Source organism: Carcharhinus amblyrhynchos, chromosome 12, assembly GCF_965287045.1.
Source record: "Carcharhinus amblyrhynchos chromosome 12, sCarAmb.v2.hapA, whole genome shotgun sequence".
In the NCBI taxonomy this organism is placed as follows: domain Eukaryota; kingdom Metazoa; phylum Chordata; class Chondrichthyes; order Carcharhiniformes; family Carcharhinidae; genus Carcharhinus; species Carcharhinus amblyrhynchos.
In genome coordinates, this window is record NC_137335.1 from 82021456 (window position 1) to 82035570 (window position 14115).

A 14115-nucleotide genomic window follows, 5' to 3' on the forward strand; every position below is an offset into this window, starting at 1 on the left:
GAGAGACCCGAGAGAGAGAGACAGGAAGAGAAAGAGACAAAAAGAGAAAGAGGCAGAGAGAGAGACTGAAAGACAGAGAGGGATTGGCAGAGGAACAGTCCCTTTGTTAATAGACTAACAGGAAGAACAGTCAAGGAGCTTTCACCTTCATGGGCAGTGACTATTTCTTCAATACAAGTAGAGAAGTGCTGAGGCAGCTTTGCAGGTTTGGCAGTATCCGTGTGGAGAGAAACAGAGTTAACAGGTGCAATTTTAACTCATTCAAAACCCATTCACTTGCACCAGGTTAAAATCAGCTATTAGCATCTCAGGTTGTGTCCTGTCCGAGACAGAGGAAGTTATAAATTTAAGAGTTTGTGATCAGACTAAATCGCTTCATTTATTCCAGTCATCGACCTGAAAAGTTAATTCTTTTTCTCTCCACAGAGGCTGCCACACCTCGCTGTGCGCTTCCTGTATTTTCTGTTTCTATTTCAGCATTTTCTCACAGCAGGAGACCGAGAGAGAACGAGAGAGAAACAGAGAGAGAGACACACACACACGTAGAAAGAGAGAGCCCGAGAGAGAAAGCGACAGGAAGAGACAGAGAAAGAGACAGAGAGAGACAGACAGACAAAGAGAGAGAGAGACAGATGGACAGACAGAGGGAGAGACAGAGAGAGACCAAGAGAGAGAGAGAGTCCGAGAGAGAGACAAAGATAGAAAGAAAAAGAGAAAGAGACAAAGAGACAGACAAAGACAGACAGGGAGAGTTGTCATAAACACAAGAAATGCTGGAAATTGGTGGTTTGAAAGGGAAAGTGTGATTACTGCTCAAGATATTGACAATCAGACTGTGCACAAGACTATTCTCCCCTTTCTCTGGCAAACTACAACCATGCCTTTAGGCTGATAGTCTTGGCATCCCGAATGGATAGGAGAAATTAGACCAGGAGTGTTCCACTCTCAGTGTGAAGCACATTCACAACAATGACCTGTGGCTTATGAGTGTAGCGTTGTGAGTTCCAACTGTGTCAGTGAGTTTGGAGTGTGTCACAGTGAATGAGCGTGTTGCAGTGAGTGTCCTGCAGTGAGTGTGCTGCAATGAATGTGTCATAGTGTGTCACAGTGAGTGTGTTACAGTGAGTGTGTGTCACAGTGAGTGTCACACTGTGTGTCAGAGAAAATGTGTCACAATGAGTGAGTGTGTCACGGTGTGTGTGTCACAGTCAGTGTGTGTCGCAGAGTGTGTCATAGTGAATGTGTGTGTCACAGAGTGTGTGTGTCACAGTGTGTGTCACAGTGAATGTGTCACAATGAGTCACAGTGAGTGTGTGTCACAGTATGTGTCACAGTGAATGTGTCACAGTGAGTGTGTCTCAGTGTGTGTGTGAGTTTGGAGTATATTTTGCTGTTATGAGTGTGTCACAGTGAGTGTGTGTCACAGTGAATGTGTGTCACAGTGAATGTGTCTCAGTGTGTGTGTTACAGTGAGTGTGTGTCACAGAGAGTTTGGAGTATATTTTGCTGTTATGAGGGTGTCACAGGCGTGAAATGTCTTCTGTTTCTTATCACTGAGATGTATGAGATCTAAATGTTGCATTCATCACTAGAACACACCGCAGATAGCAGAGTGTTTATTCGCTTGGTTTAATCTGACTTTCGTTCTATGAAGAAAACAAAACAAGGAATAAGGACAGATTTTCTTTTCCCCGGCTAAATATCGGAAAACAAATCAATCCCTGAATGGTGAGTGTTAAAAACTGACTGACAGTATCTAGCCAACAACATTTACAATCAGTCAACTGCATCCATATCTGTATCCTCTATCTTGTCTGCGGCTTCCCCCTGGCCCAGACCTGGTTCCTGTGAGGAATCTCCTGCTTCCTGAACAGCCTCTGGGACACGAGCTGGAATTGTAGGTGGAGTCGGAGCTGGAGGAGGAGCAGCAGAACCCAGTTCTGGAACAGGAGCTGGAGCCGGAAGTGTAGCTGGAGCAGGAACTGGAGTGGGTTCTTCTGCGGCACTGCCAGTCTGGGTGTCTTGTAACAGGAGCCTTAAAGCCTCCGAGATGGACAGTGGATTCTCTAACTGGAATTCTGGAGAAGAATCATTGCCCTTCATGTCATCCCTGTGTTCTGCCTCCTCCGCACCATGTACCACACTGAAATCTATGGCCAGGTTCTGCAGGCGGCTTTCTCCCAGAGCGGAAGCCACTGTTGTCTCTGCCCCTTTCCCCACCTCTTGCTCTGCTTCATCTGCCTGGTCATCTGTCCTGACGCGCACACTCATTATCCTCCTGTACAACTCAGTCCTTTCCTCTTGAAGTGCCCTGCAGAGATTTTCCAATCTGTGGATCTTCAGTTGAAAGCACTCATATTCCTTGGATCGCATTTCTCTCTGTAACAGAGGACATGAGGGTAAGAATGATCCAACTGTTCAGCAAGGAAAGAGGCCATTTGGTCCTGTGTGCCTGTGTTATCCCTTTGATTAGTCCCACCCTTTTTTTCTAATAAGCTCTACAAATTGTCACTCTTCCAGTATTTATCCAATTCTATTTTGAAACTTATATTGACCCAGCTTCCACAACCCTTTCAGAAAATGCACTCCATATATCTCAGTAAGCTTAATAAAACAAGGAGTGTTCTTGTATGTTAGGTGCTGTGGGTTTTAAAGAAAAGAAAAAGGTGTGTTCTGCACACTTGGATTCAAAGTAACACTCAACAGGTTTATTGAAAGAGATGTTCTCTGCACAGAACAGAAACTGAAACTAAGACAGAAACCTGTGAAACATCACCATCAAATCATGTGACTGGGTCTTAAAGAATCATAGAATCATAGAGGTTTACAGCATGGAAACAGGCCCTTCAGCCCAACTTGTCCATGCCGCCCTTTTTTAACCTTTAAACTAGTCCCTATTGCCTGCATTTGGCCCATATCCCTCTATATCCATCCATGTAACTGTCTAAACATTTTTTAAAAGACAAAATTGTACCCGCCTCTACTACTACCTCTGGCAGCTTGTTCCAGATACACTCCACGCTGTGTATGTAAAAATTGCCCCTCTGGACCCTTTTGTATCTCTCCACTCTCACCTTAAACCTATACACTCTAGGTTTAGACTCTTCTATCTTTGGAAAAGGATATTGAATATTTAGCTGCTCTGTGCCCCTCATTATTTTATAGACCTCTATAAGATCACCCCTAAGCTTCCTATGCTCCAAGGAAAGAAGTCCCAGTCTATCCAACCTCCCCTTATATCTCAAACTATTAAGTCTGGTAGCATCTGAGTAAATATTCTCTGCAACCACTTAAATATATAACACTCACTCATCAGTGTCACATCAGTGTTCTGAGGTGTGGTGTACTGCAATTATCAGATCGGAGTCCAGTTTGAGCTAGAATTGGGAGGGGAGATTCTACCAATCACTTTAAAGCAATGCCCCCTAGTCACTGGCCTCCCGGCTAAGGTAAATAGGCTCTTCCCATCCACTCTATCCAGGTCTCTCACAATCTTGTGAGTCTCCTGTCAGCCTCTTCTGTACCAAGGAGAACAACCTCAGCCTATCCAATCTTTCCTCATTGCTGCAATTTTCCAGTCCTGGGTGGCAACATCCTTGTAAATCTCCTCTGTACCCTCTCCAATGCAATTATATCCTTCCCGTAACAAGGGGATCAGAACTGCACACGGTGCTCAAGTTGGGGCCTAATTAATATTTTATCCAGTTCCAGCATAAACTCCCTGCTCTTATATTCTATACCTCAGCTAATAAATGAAAGGAACCCACTTAACCATCTCATCAACCTGTTCTGCTACCTTCAAGCATCTGTGGAGATTTACTCCAAAGTTGCCCATTTCCTTTACACCTGTCAATAATCCTGGCTTAGGATCTCTGAAATTGTGAGCTATTTGTGACTCAAGAGTGGACACACCCGTGTTAGTCTGTTCAAAGCTTGAGTACATTTGCCTTGTTACACTCCCCTCAGGTTTGAAAGCTCGATCTTTATTAAACTCTCCAACAGTTCAAGAGGAAATTTCAGCCCTGAGACTTTGCAGGACAGGGCTTCTGGTGGTCTCCAAGTCTTCCACACTGTAATGTTGACATGGGATTCCAATCCCACCCTACATCCCGAAGAGGAATTACATAGAAACTAGAAGCAGGAGGAGGCCATTTGGCCCTTCCAGCCTGCTCTGCCATTCATTTTGGTCATGGCTGATCATCAAATTCAATATCCTGATCCCCCCTTCCTCCCATATTCCTTGAACCCTTTAGCCCCAAGAGCTATATCTAATTTCTTCTTGAAATCAGACAACACTCTAGCCTCAACTACATTCTGTGCTAGTGAACTCCACACATTCACCAGCCTCTGAGTGAAGAAATTTCTCCTCACCTCAATTACCCCTTATCCTCAAACTATAACCCCTAGTTCTGGACTCCCACACCTTCAGGAACACTCTTTCTGAATCTACTCTGTCTAACCCTGTTAGAATTTTATAAGTTCCTGTGAGATCCTGTGCATGAGTCGCAAAAACCCAGCTTGCAGGTGCAGCAGGTGGTCAGGAAGGCGAATGGGATGCTGGCCTTCATAGCGAGGGGGATTGAATATAAAAGTAGGGAGGTCTTGCTGCAGCTGTATAGGGCATTGGTGAGGCCGCAGCTGGAGTACTGTGTGCAGTTCTGGGCGCCGCACCTGCGCAAGGATATTTTGGCCCTGGAGGGAGTGCAGAGGAGGTTTACTAGGCTGATACCGGAGTTGAGGGGATTGAGCTATGAGGAGAGGCTGAATAAACTAGGCTTGTACTCGTTAGAGTTTAGAAGAATGAGGGGAGATCTCATTGAGACGTATAAGATGATGAATGGGATGGATAGGATAGAGGTGGAGAGACTCTTCCTGCTCAAAAAAGACAGTAGGACTAGGGGGCACAGCCTCAAGATAAAGGGGAGGCGGTTTAGAACGGAGTTGAGGAGGAACTTCTTCACTCAAAGGGTGGTGAATCTCTGGAATTCTCTGCCCGTTGAAGTGGTGGAGGCTGCCTCGCTAAATATTTTTAAGAAGCGGGTTGATGGGTTCTTGATAAGAGAGGGGATTAAGGGTTATGGGGAGAGGGCGGGAAAGTGGAACTGAGCCACAACAGATCAGCCATGATCTTATTGAATGGCGGGGCAGGCTCGAAGGGCTAGATGGCCTACTCCTGCTCCTATTTCTTATGTTCTTATGTTCTTATGTTCTTAGATCCCCCCTCACTTTACTAAACTCCAGTGAACATAATTCTAACCAATTTAGTCTCTCCTCATATGACAGACCTGTCATCCCAGGATTCGGCCTGGTAAACCTTCGCTGTACTCCCTCTATAGCAACAACACCCTCCCTCAGATAAAGAGACCAAAACTGCACACAATATTGATTGTGATTGGTATTGATGACAATGTGTTGCCTTGGAAACAATTGCCTCAGCAATGAGACCAACACTTTCCAAACTGAAGATTCTAAGTTTCCCATGGCTGGATAAACCCTCACCTCATCGATCATCTCCAGGAGAGCTTTGTTGCAGGATTCCCATTTGGTTTTCCACATGATTGTCTCTTTTTCCAGTTTCTTCATCTTCTTTGTCATCTGTAAGGATAGAATGTGCTCAGTGAGGTAGGGATTTAATAGCCCGAGAAGCAAGTTTCTGCCCAACCTCACTCTCCACGATCTCACTCCCCTGGGCCAGGTGAGATTAGGGTCCCACTGCGTGAGCACAAGATCGAGGCCGTAATTTTTACTAGATGTTAATCTGAGCCTGTTAAGGTGGGTGTAAATGATCCCAATATGTACTAACCAGTCAGTTTTTTCCCGATTTCCTGATACCTTGTAGTAGTAAATCGTTGAGTGTGCATCACCTTAGGATTTACTGAAGGTGTAAATACAAAAACAGAAAATGCTGGAAAATCTCAGCAAGTCTGATAACATCTGTGGGGAGGGAATAGAGCCAACTTTTGGAGTCTGAATGACCCTTCATCAGAGCTATAAGTACAAGTTCTATCCTCCTTTCAGAAGAAGCAGTTGTCCATCTGACCCAGAAAGGCCTGGTTGTAGGGCCAAAGGGCCTGTTTCCTGTGCTGTGTTGTTCTTTGAAAGCTCATTCCTTTCCAATAGATCAAACCCACCTTCCTGACTGACCCCATAGCCCTCAATTACTACATTACGGCAATGACTTCATTTGTGGGGTGTAGGTGTGTCTGGCTGGCCAGCATTTACTACCCATCCCTAGTTACCCAAGGGCAGTTGAGAGTCCACCACATTGCTATAGGCCAGACCAGGTAAGGATGGCAGATTTTCTTCCCTCAGGGACATTAGTAGATTTTTCCGACAATTGATAATGGTTTCATGGTCATCAATGGATTCTTAGTTCCAGATATTTTTTATTGAATTCAAATTCCACCACCTGCCATGGAGGGATTTGAACTCGGGTCCCTAGAGGATCATCATAGAATCTCTACAGTGCAGAAGGAGGCCATTTGGCCCATCAAGTCTGCACTGATCACAATCCCACCCAGCCCTTATTCCCGTAACCCCAACTAATTTTTACCCAGCTAATCTCCTTGACCCTAGGGTCAAATTTAAGATGGCCAGTCGACCTAACCCACACATTTTTGGACAGTGGGAGGAAACCGGAGCATTTGGAGGAAACCCACATGGACATGGGGAGAATGTGCAAACTCCACATAGGCAGTGAACCAAGCTGGGAATTGACCCCGGGTCCCTGGTGCTATGAGGCAGAGTGCAAACCACTGTGCCACTAGCTGAGTTTCTGGATTAATAATCTAACGATACTACCATTAGGCCATCACCTCCCCATGACTAGTCTTCAGAAAGTATATCACTGGGCGTAAAATGCTCTGGCAACTCATTAGGCCAAGAAGTGTTATGTAATTATGAGTCTCTCTCTTGAGGGGGTTGAGCTATGAGGAGAGGCTGAATAAACTAGGCTTGTACTCGTTAGAGTTTAGAAGAATGAGGGGAGATCTCATTGAGACGTATAAGATGATGAATGGGATGGATAGGATAGAGGTGGAGAGACTCTTCCCGCTCAAAAAAGACACTAGGACTAGGGGGCACAGCCTCAAGATAAAGGGGGGGCGGTTTAGAACGGAGTTGAGGAGGAACTTCTTCACTCAAAGGGTGGTGAATCTCTGGAATTCTCTGCCCGTTGAAGTGGTGGAGGCTGCCTCGCTAAATATTTTTAAGAAGCGGGTTGATGGGTTTTTGATAAGAGAGGGGATTAAGGGTTATGGGGAGAGGGCGGGAAAGTGGAACTGAGCCACGACAGATCAGCCATGATCTTATTGAATGGCGGGGCAGGCTCGAAGGGCCAGATGGCCTACTCCTGCTCCTATTTCTTATGTTCTTATGTTCTTATGTTCTTATTCTCTCTTTGGCAATGGGTTCAATTAACACCTCAATTTCAATCCGTGTGAACTCTTTCATGCTTATTCATTCTTGGGTGAGGGAAGTTCTGTTCAGCTACTTCCTCCTTCCTCCATTTCCACGTGGGCACATCAGCACGGCACCACGGCGAACGGCAAGATTACCCCTTCAAGCATCAGGGCGGCGGTGATGTATTCTAAACCAGTAGCACAGGGCTCGAGTGTTGCTGAAAAAGACACTTGCACTCGTCAGGGCAATCACAAGATTGTCCTGCCCCCGCCACCTGCAGAATTTGGCATTCTTGCGATGGTCCTGATGAGTGCATGATGAAAAGCTTTGACAAAATGCCTTTTTTCAGCAAAACTCATTCCCAACCCTAAAGCAAGAGTTAACATAAGCTGCAAGAACCCCACCTCCAACAAAATAACATTAACTTACCACCATGGTCAGAATGGTGGCAGTTAACAACAGTGTTAGCCACGCTTGAGTGGGTAGCATCCTTATCTTGGAGTTACTTGGTTATGGGTTCCAATTTATGGGTTCCAGTCCCACTCCAGACATCTGAACTAATAATCTACACTGACTGAGGGGGTTTTATAGTCAGGGGGGAGCTGTTATTTTGATGAGATATTAAACTGAGGTCCCCCCAGCTGGATGTAAAAGGTCCCCCGGCACTAGAAAACTGAGCAGTTCACCCCAGTGTCCTGCCTTATCTTCACTCCTCAGCCAACATCACTCAAATAGATTATCTGAGCATTATGGCATTGCTGTACGTGGGATCTTGCTGTGTACAAACTGACTGCTGCGAATCCCATGTTGCAATAGTGGCTACAACTCGTTGGCTGTGGGATGTCCTGAGGTTGTGGAAGGTGCTGTCGAAATACAATGAACCTCTTCCGCCAGGAAGATCGATGATCCTATCCCACAATTTTCCAGGAAGGATTAGGGTGAAGTTCAGCTCCCGAGCCTCACTGGTGGTGAACAAGGTCGTGGACACAGGGCTAGACCACTCTACCAGTCTGTGCTCAGACCCTCACTCACTGCCAGAGACAGTTTGCAACCCAGAAATCTCACAAACCGATCCCCCTCTCACATCAAGGCAAGCTATGTTACTCCAAAGCAGTGATGGACGATCTCCGCTAGCAATTTGATTTTGATTTAGAACAAAGAACAGTACAGCGCAGGAACAGGCCCTTCGGCCCTCCAAGCCTGCGCCGCTCATGCACCCAACTAGACCATTCGTTTACATCCCTCTATTCCCAGTCTGTTCATGTGGCTATCTAGATAAGTCTTAAACGATCTTGGCTTGTCCGCCTCAACCACCTTGCTTGGCAGTGCATTCCAGGCCCCCACCACCCTCTGCGTAAAATACGCCCCCCTGACATCGGTGTTAAACCTTGCCCCCCCCTCACCTTGAACTTGTGACCCCTTGTGTTCGTCACCTCCGACCTGGGAGGTCGGACAATTTATTATTGTCACGTGTATGAATACGTAGTGAAAAGTATTGTTTCTTGCGCAGTATACAGACAAAGCATACTGTTCATAGAGAAGGAAATGAGAGAGTGCAGATTATAGTGTAAGTGGGCGGCGTGCGTGGCTGTCCTTCATTTCAGTGGGCCGCAGGATTAAAATCAGCCTCGTTCGCTCACCATGACCCCATGAATAAGATTAAATACACGCCGAATATTTCATAGCGAGTTATAGAAAATGCTGGCTTGTTTATATATTAATGGAATTGTCATTAACTTCAAGTGATAAAAACAAAAGAAATATTTCTGCTCTGATTTGTCAAGAAGAAGTGCAGGACTCTCCCAGTCAATGTTGTGAGCAATCAGCAAGCATCACACTTTACTTGTGCTTGTTTTATGCGCGAATCACTTCAGCCAGACTGGCATGAAAAAAAAACTACAAAGATGGAAATCAATGAAATGTGGCAACTCTGCGCATGGGGAGTGGGTAACAAAATGTCTGGTGGGCCGCACTCAGAACCCCCATGTGGCCCCCCCAAGGCCAGGAGCTGCCCACTACTGGTCCACAGTCTAAATGAAAGCCCACCTCAGCCGCATGATAACTGAGTGATCTGTCATCGCCTGCAATCAATCACTCGATCGCTTCCCCACTTCCTGACCTTTTCCATATCCTGCTTGAAGTTCCCAAACGTCTCGTTGCTTTTCGTCAGAGTCCCCTGGAATTCCTCGAACTTCTCAGCGTACAGCTTGAGCTGGAGAGAGATGATCGGACACGCATCAGCTCTGGAGACTGAGCTCAGTAACTGGAGAATGAGCTCAGTAACTAACACACCCTCACTTCTGAGTCACCAAGGCGCTGGTACTTTCAGCTTCCTTCCCACCCTCCACATTCTGGGCTGCAACCAGTGCCGAGGGAGTGCCGCAGTGTCGGGGGGGGGGCTGCCTTGTAGATGAGGCATCAGACTGAGACTGGGTTGGAGTTACAAAGAACAAAGAACAACACAGCACGGGAAACAGGCCCTTCGGCCCAACGAGCCCGCGCTGCCATCTTAACAATGTGTTTTTCCTCCTCCACCCTTGACCCGTGTCTATGCTTATGGAACCCCCATTGGAAACCAGATTAAGGGGAGAATAATTTAGGGACAATTTGTTACACCAATCAGCCTAAGAGCACATCTTTGGGGTGTGGGAGGAAACCGGAGCACCCGGAGGAAACCCACGCGAGCACGGGGAGAATGTGCAAACTCCCACAGACACTGGCCCAAATCCATGTATCTGCACAGCTAACAGTGATAGTCACTGAGCTGTTGTGGTGCCCATCTGCTGGTCCAGTTTTAAGCGCACACAAACGATGCGAAGTTCTAGGCTACTCTCGAAACATCCAAGAGCAGCCCACGCACGACCCACCGTGTGTAACAACAAGGTGGACCGACGCACCTGCGGAGTAAAAGAGAAAAACATCAACACATGTAACAGTTGATTTCCAGGAACGTCCCGAGGCTCTGATCCTTATTTAAAACAGTCTCCTATAACCCTCCATCCCTGTTTCGCTCATGTGTCTATCTAAGTAAAGTTTATATATAAAATGTTGTGGCTGTATAAGAAGGAGAATGGGAGGGATCTCCGGTGAGGTAGCCCACCTTATGTAATTACACAATCGCATTTCCAACATCCAACATGTTTGACCCAGAATTTGATCCCCTAAGTCCAAGGCCATGAGCGGTCTATCCAGCTGAGCCCGAACTTTACAGGCTATTTATTTTATACAAGGTTAGCTGGGACTGATGTTCAACATCTTGTTGTGACTCTTTGGCTGGCACTCCACCACTGAGCCCACCATGGAATCGGAGTGGGCGAAGGTCCAACAATGGGAATCTCCGTTGACAGTGGGCAGGAGTTTCCAGCCTCTCCCGAGCGAGGCTGTAAACTCCCGCTCTATGAGTCTACGATCTCAACTCTTGCGCGATATTTCTCAATTGTGTCCCCGGTTCCCTGTCAGAGTTCAGTTCCTTCACATTGCCTTCCATCATCTTCACTACATTTGATAAACAAAGGAGTTGATAGCATCCCTACAGTGCAGAAGGAGGCCATTTAGCCCATCGAGTTTGCACCAACTCTCTGATAGAGTATCCCACCTCTGCCCTGTCCCCATAACCCCACGTATTTACCCTTCTAATCCCCCCTAACCTACCCTCCTTGGGACGTTAAGGGTTGATATCGCATGGCCAATCCACCCTAACCTGTACATCCTTTGGGAGGAAACTGGATCACCCGGAGGAAACCCGGAAGAATGTGTAAACCACACCCAGACAGTGACCCAAGGCCGGAATTGAACCTGGATCCCTGGTGCTAACCACTGCACCACTGCGTGAGGGGAAGTTTTAAAAAAAATTTTTCATGGGATGTGGGTGTCACTGGCATGACCAACATTTATTGCCCATCCTGAGTTGGGTACTTCATTAATAAAGTTCACATATTTAAGGATCCTGCTGAATGTTAATAGATCGTAGAATCCCCAGAGTGCAGAAAGAGGCCATTCAGCCCATCGAGCCTGCATTGACAGCAGTCCCACACAGGCCCTATCCCACAACCCCACATATTCGCCCTCCTAATCCCCCGACACTAAGGGACAATTTAGCATGGCCAATCTAACTAACCCTTCCCTGGGGAGGAAACCAGAGCACCCGGAGGAAACCCAAGCAGACACAGGGAGAACGTGCAAACTCCACACGGACAGTGACCCAAGGCTGGATCCCTGGTGTTGCGAGGCAGCAGTGCTAACCACCGTGCCACCATGCCACCCAATACTCTGAGTATTGGTATGGCTTTCCAGATAGTAAGATCAATGCAATATAAGAAGCCTCGCGAGCAGCCCCGGTTGGGATGCCATGCAGACCTGACCATTCACCTGGGATTTGAGCAGGGTTTCTTGTTCCACCATGATGTTAGTCTGTAACTTCCACTCAGAAGCTTGATTCAGTAGCTGTTTGAAGAGAGAGCAGGAGAAAGGAAAGGCAGATTGCAAACGTTTTGAAATAATTGAAAAAGGTAAAACCGCGTTTCAACCAAATTATTTGCACTCTTCAGGAACGATATTGAGTGTGCAAGATTGGCAGGAATGGGGGAGTGGGGAGATGGTCTCATAAGCCTATCCCACTCAGAACACACGGTGGCTGGAGGACAATGACTAGATGTAGCTCTTGACCTCCTGTGTATCTTCACTGGAACCCATTGCAGATTGTGTGACATTGATAAGGATATTGTGATGTTTGCCTCAGTGAAATACATGCTTACTTTGTCAGAGAAACTGCGCAATATCATAGAACCATAGAATCCCTACAGTGCAGAAGGAGGCCATTGGGCCCAGCAAGTCTGCGCTGACTCTCTAAAAGAGTATCTTATCCAGCCCTTTTCCCCTGCCCAATTCTCATATCCCACACATTTACCGTAGCCAATCCACCTAACCTGCACATCTTTGGACACTAAGGGGCAATTTAGCATGGCCAATCCACCTAACCTGCACATCTTTGGACACTAAGGGGCAATTTAGCATGGCCAATCCACCTAACCTACACATCGTGGGACACTAAGGGGCAATTTAGCATGGCCAGTGCACCTAACCTTCACATCTTTGGAGTGTGAGAGGAAACCAGAGCACCCAGAGGAAACCCATGCAGACACAGAGAGAACGTGCAGACTCCACACAGTCACCCAAGGCTGGGATCAAACACAGGTCCCTGGCCCTGTGAGGCAGCAGCGCTAACCACTGTGCCATTGTGTCACCCATCAATATCCTGGTGTATCGGATATCAGGTACACATCGAAAAAAGTCCTGCATTGCTGGCTGATCCCTGGCAAACAGCTCCAGTCATCAATTCTCTTGGTTCTCGGCCTCTTTGAGCCCACGGTTTGTCTAACTGTTAAACACTACTATTTGCGGCAGTGGTTGGCCAGTAGTTACAGAGCGGTATGCAAACTGGCTAATACTTACAAACTCCTTTTCTCGGTGATGTCGTTCCTCAGCCTCTTTTAGCAGTTCCTGTGCCTGGGCCAGCTTTGCGTCCATCAGTTGTTGCTGCAGGTCCCTGTGCTTAAATATCTTCTCAAAGTGCTGCGGAGAGAATTCCACGATCACACATATATCCACATACAGGCGCGCACACACAGACTCAGTGGTGAATAACTACATCCTGGCTTGACAGCCATTACAATCCCGGATTCCCTCCATCCCCTTGAACCTTTGATCAGACTTCATTAGAATATCCAATCCTCTAATTAGGCACCTCACAGCCTTTGGACTCACTGAGTTTAACAACTTCAGGCCATGAACTCTCTCCTCCAAACCCTCTCCCCCCCATTGAGCCATCCACAACTCGTTTTGCTTTCACCCTTGTTCTACTATTAACACATTCTGCTATTGGAATGCCGCTATTAGCACCTTTTTAGTCTTTAACACTACCATTAACACTCCCTTTGTCAAATCTCTCCTGAGCCCCATCCATCCCCCTCTCCAACCACATTCCTCCCTCCCTTTCGCTCAGAAAAAAGAGTCAGACAGACTCGAGACGTTAACCCTGTTTCTCTTTCCACAGTTGCTGTTTTTAATTTGTGAGGTCTCTGTATCAGTGTTGTATTCATTCCCCATCCCTACTTGCAAACCAGTGCAGGTTGGGTGGATTGGCCGTGCTAAATTGCCCCTCAGTGTCTCATGATGCCCCGCCATAGTAAATATGTGGGGTTATGGGGATAGGTTTGGGGAAAGGACCTGGATAAGATGCTCTGTCAGAGAGTCAGTGCAGACTGGATGGGACAAATAACCTCCTTCTGCCATTCTCTGTCTTTTAATCTCATCGGAACATCTACTGGTGGGAATCTAACAGGACGACGGGCAGTCGACAAGATTTGGTGGTGAAATTCCGTTGGGTTTTACCAGTGTGTGAATGTCCAATTCCCCCCTTTCAAATTCTATCAACTGCCCAATGAGGCCAGGACATTAATCATGGGAAACCTTCTCTGGGGTAACTGTAGAATCCCTACGGTGCAGAAGGAGGTTATTTGTCCCGTCCAGTCTGCACTGACTCTCTGACAGAGCATCTTATCCAGGTCCTTTCCCCAAACCTATCCCCATAACCCCACATATTTACTATGGCGGGGCATCATGAGACACTAAGGGGCAATTTAGCACGGCCAATCCACCCAACATGCACAGGTTTGCAAGTAGGGATGTGGAATAAATACAACACTGATACAGAGA

General features: G+C 46.8%; 1 protein-coding gene across 1 annotated transcript in view; it reads right to left on the reverse strand.

The window, feature by feature from the left end:
• Nucleotides 1–1610: 1610 nt before the first annotated feature.
• The window catches only part of txlnba (taxilin beta a), a 39585-nt gene continuing 27080 nt past the window's right edge, over nt 1611–14115 (reverse strand). The window contains exons 6-10 of the mRNA XM_080200846.1: nt 12853–12972; nt 11770–11844; nt 9521–9613; nt 5500–5595; nt 1611–2379 (exon numbers count right to left, since the gene is read on the reverse strand). Of these exons, the coding sequence (XP_080056972.1) occupies nt 1777–2379; nt 5500–5595; nt 9521–9613; nt 11770–11844; nt 12853–12972 (987 nt within the window). The 3' untranslated portion in view covers nt 1611–1776. The remainder of the gene's footprint in view (nt 2380–5499; nt 5596–9520; nt 9614–11769; nt 11845–12852; nt 12973–14115) is intronic.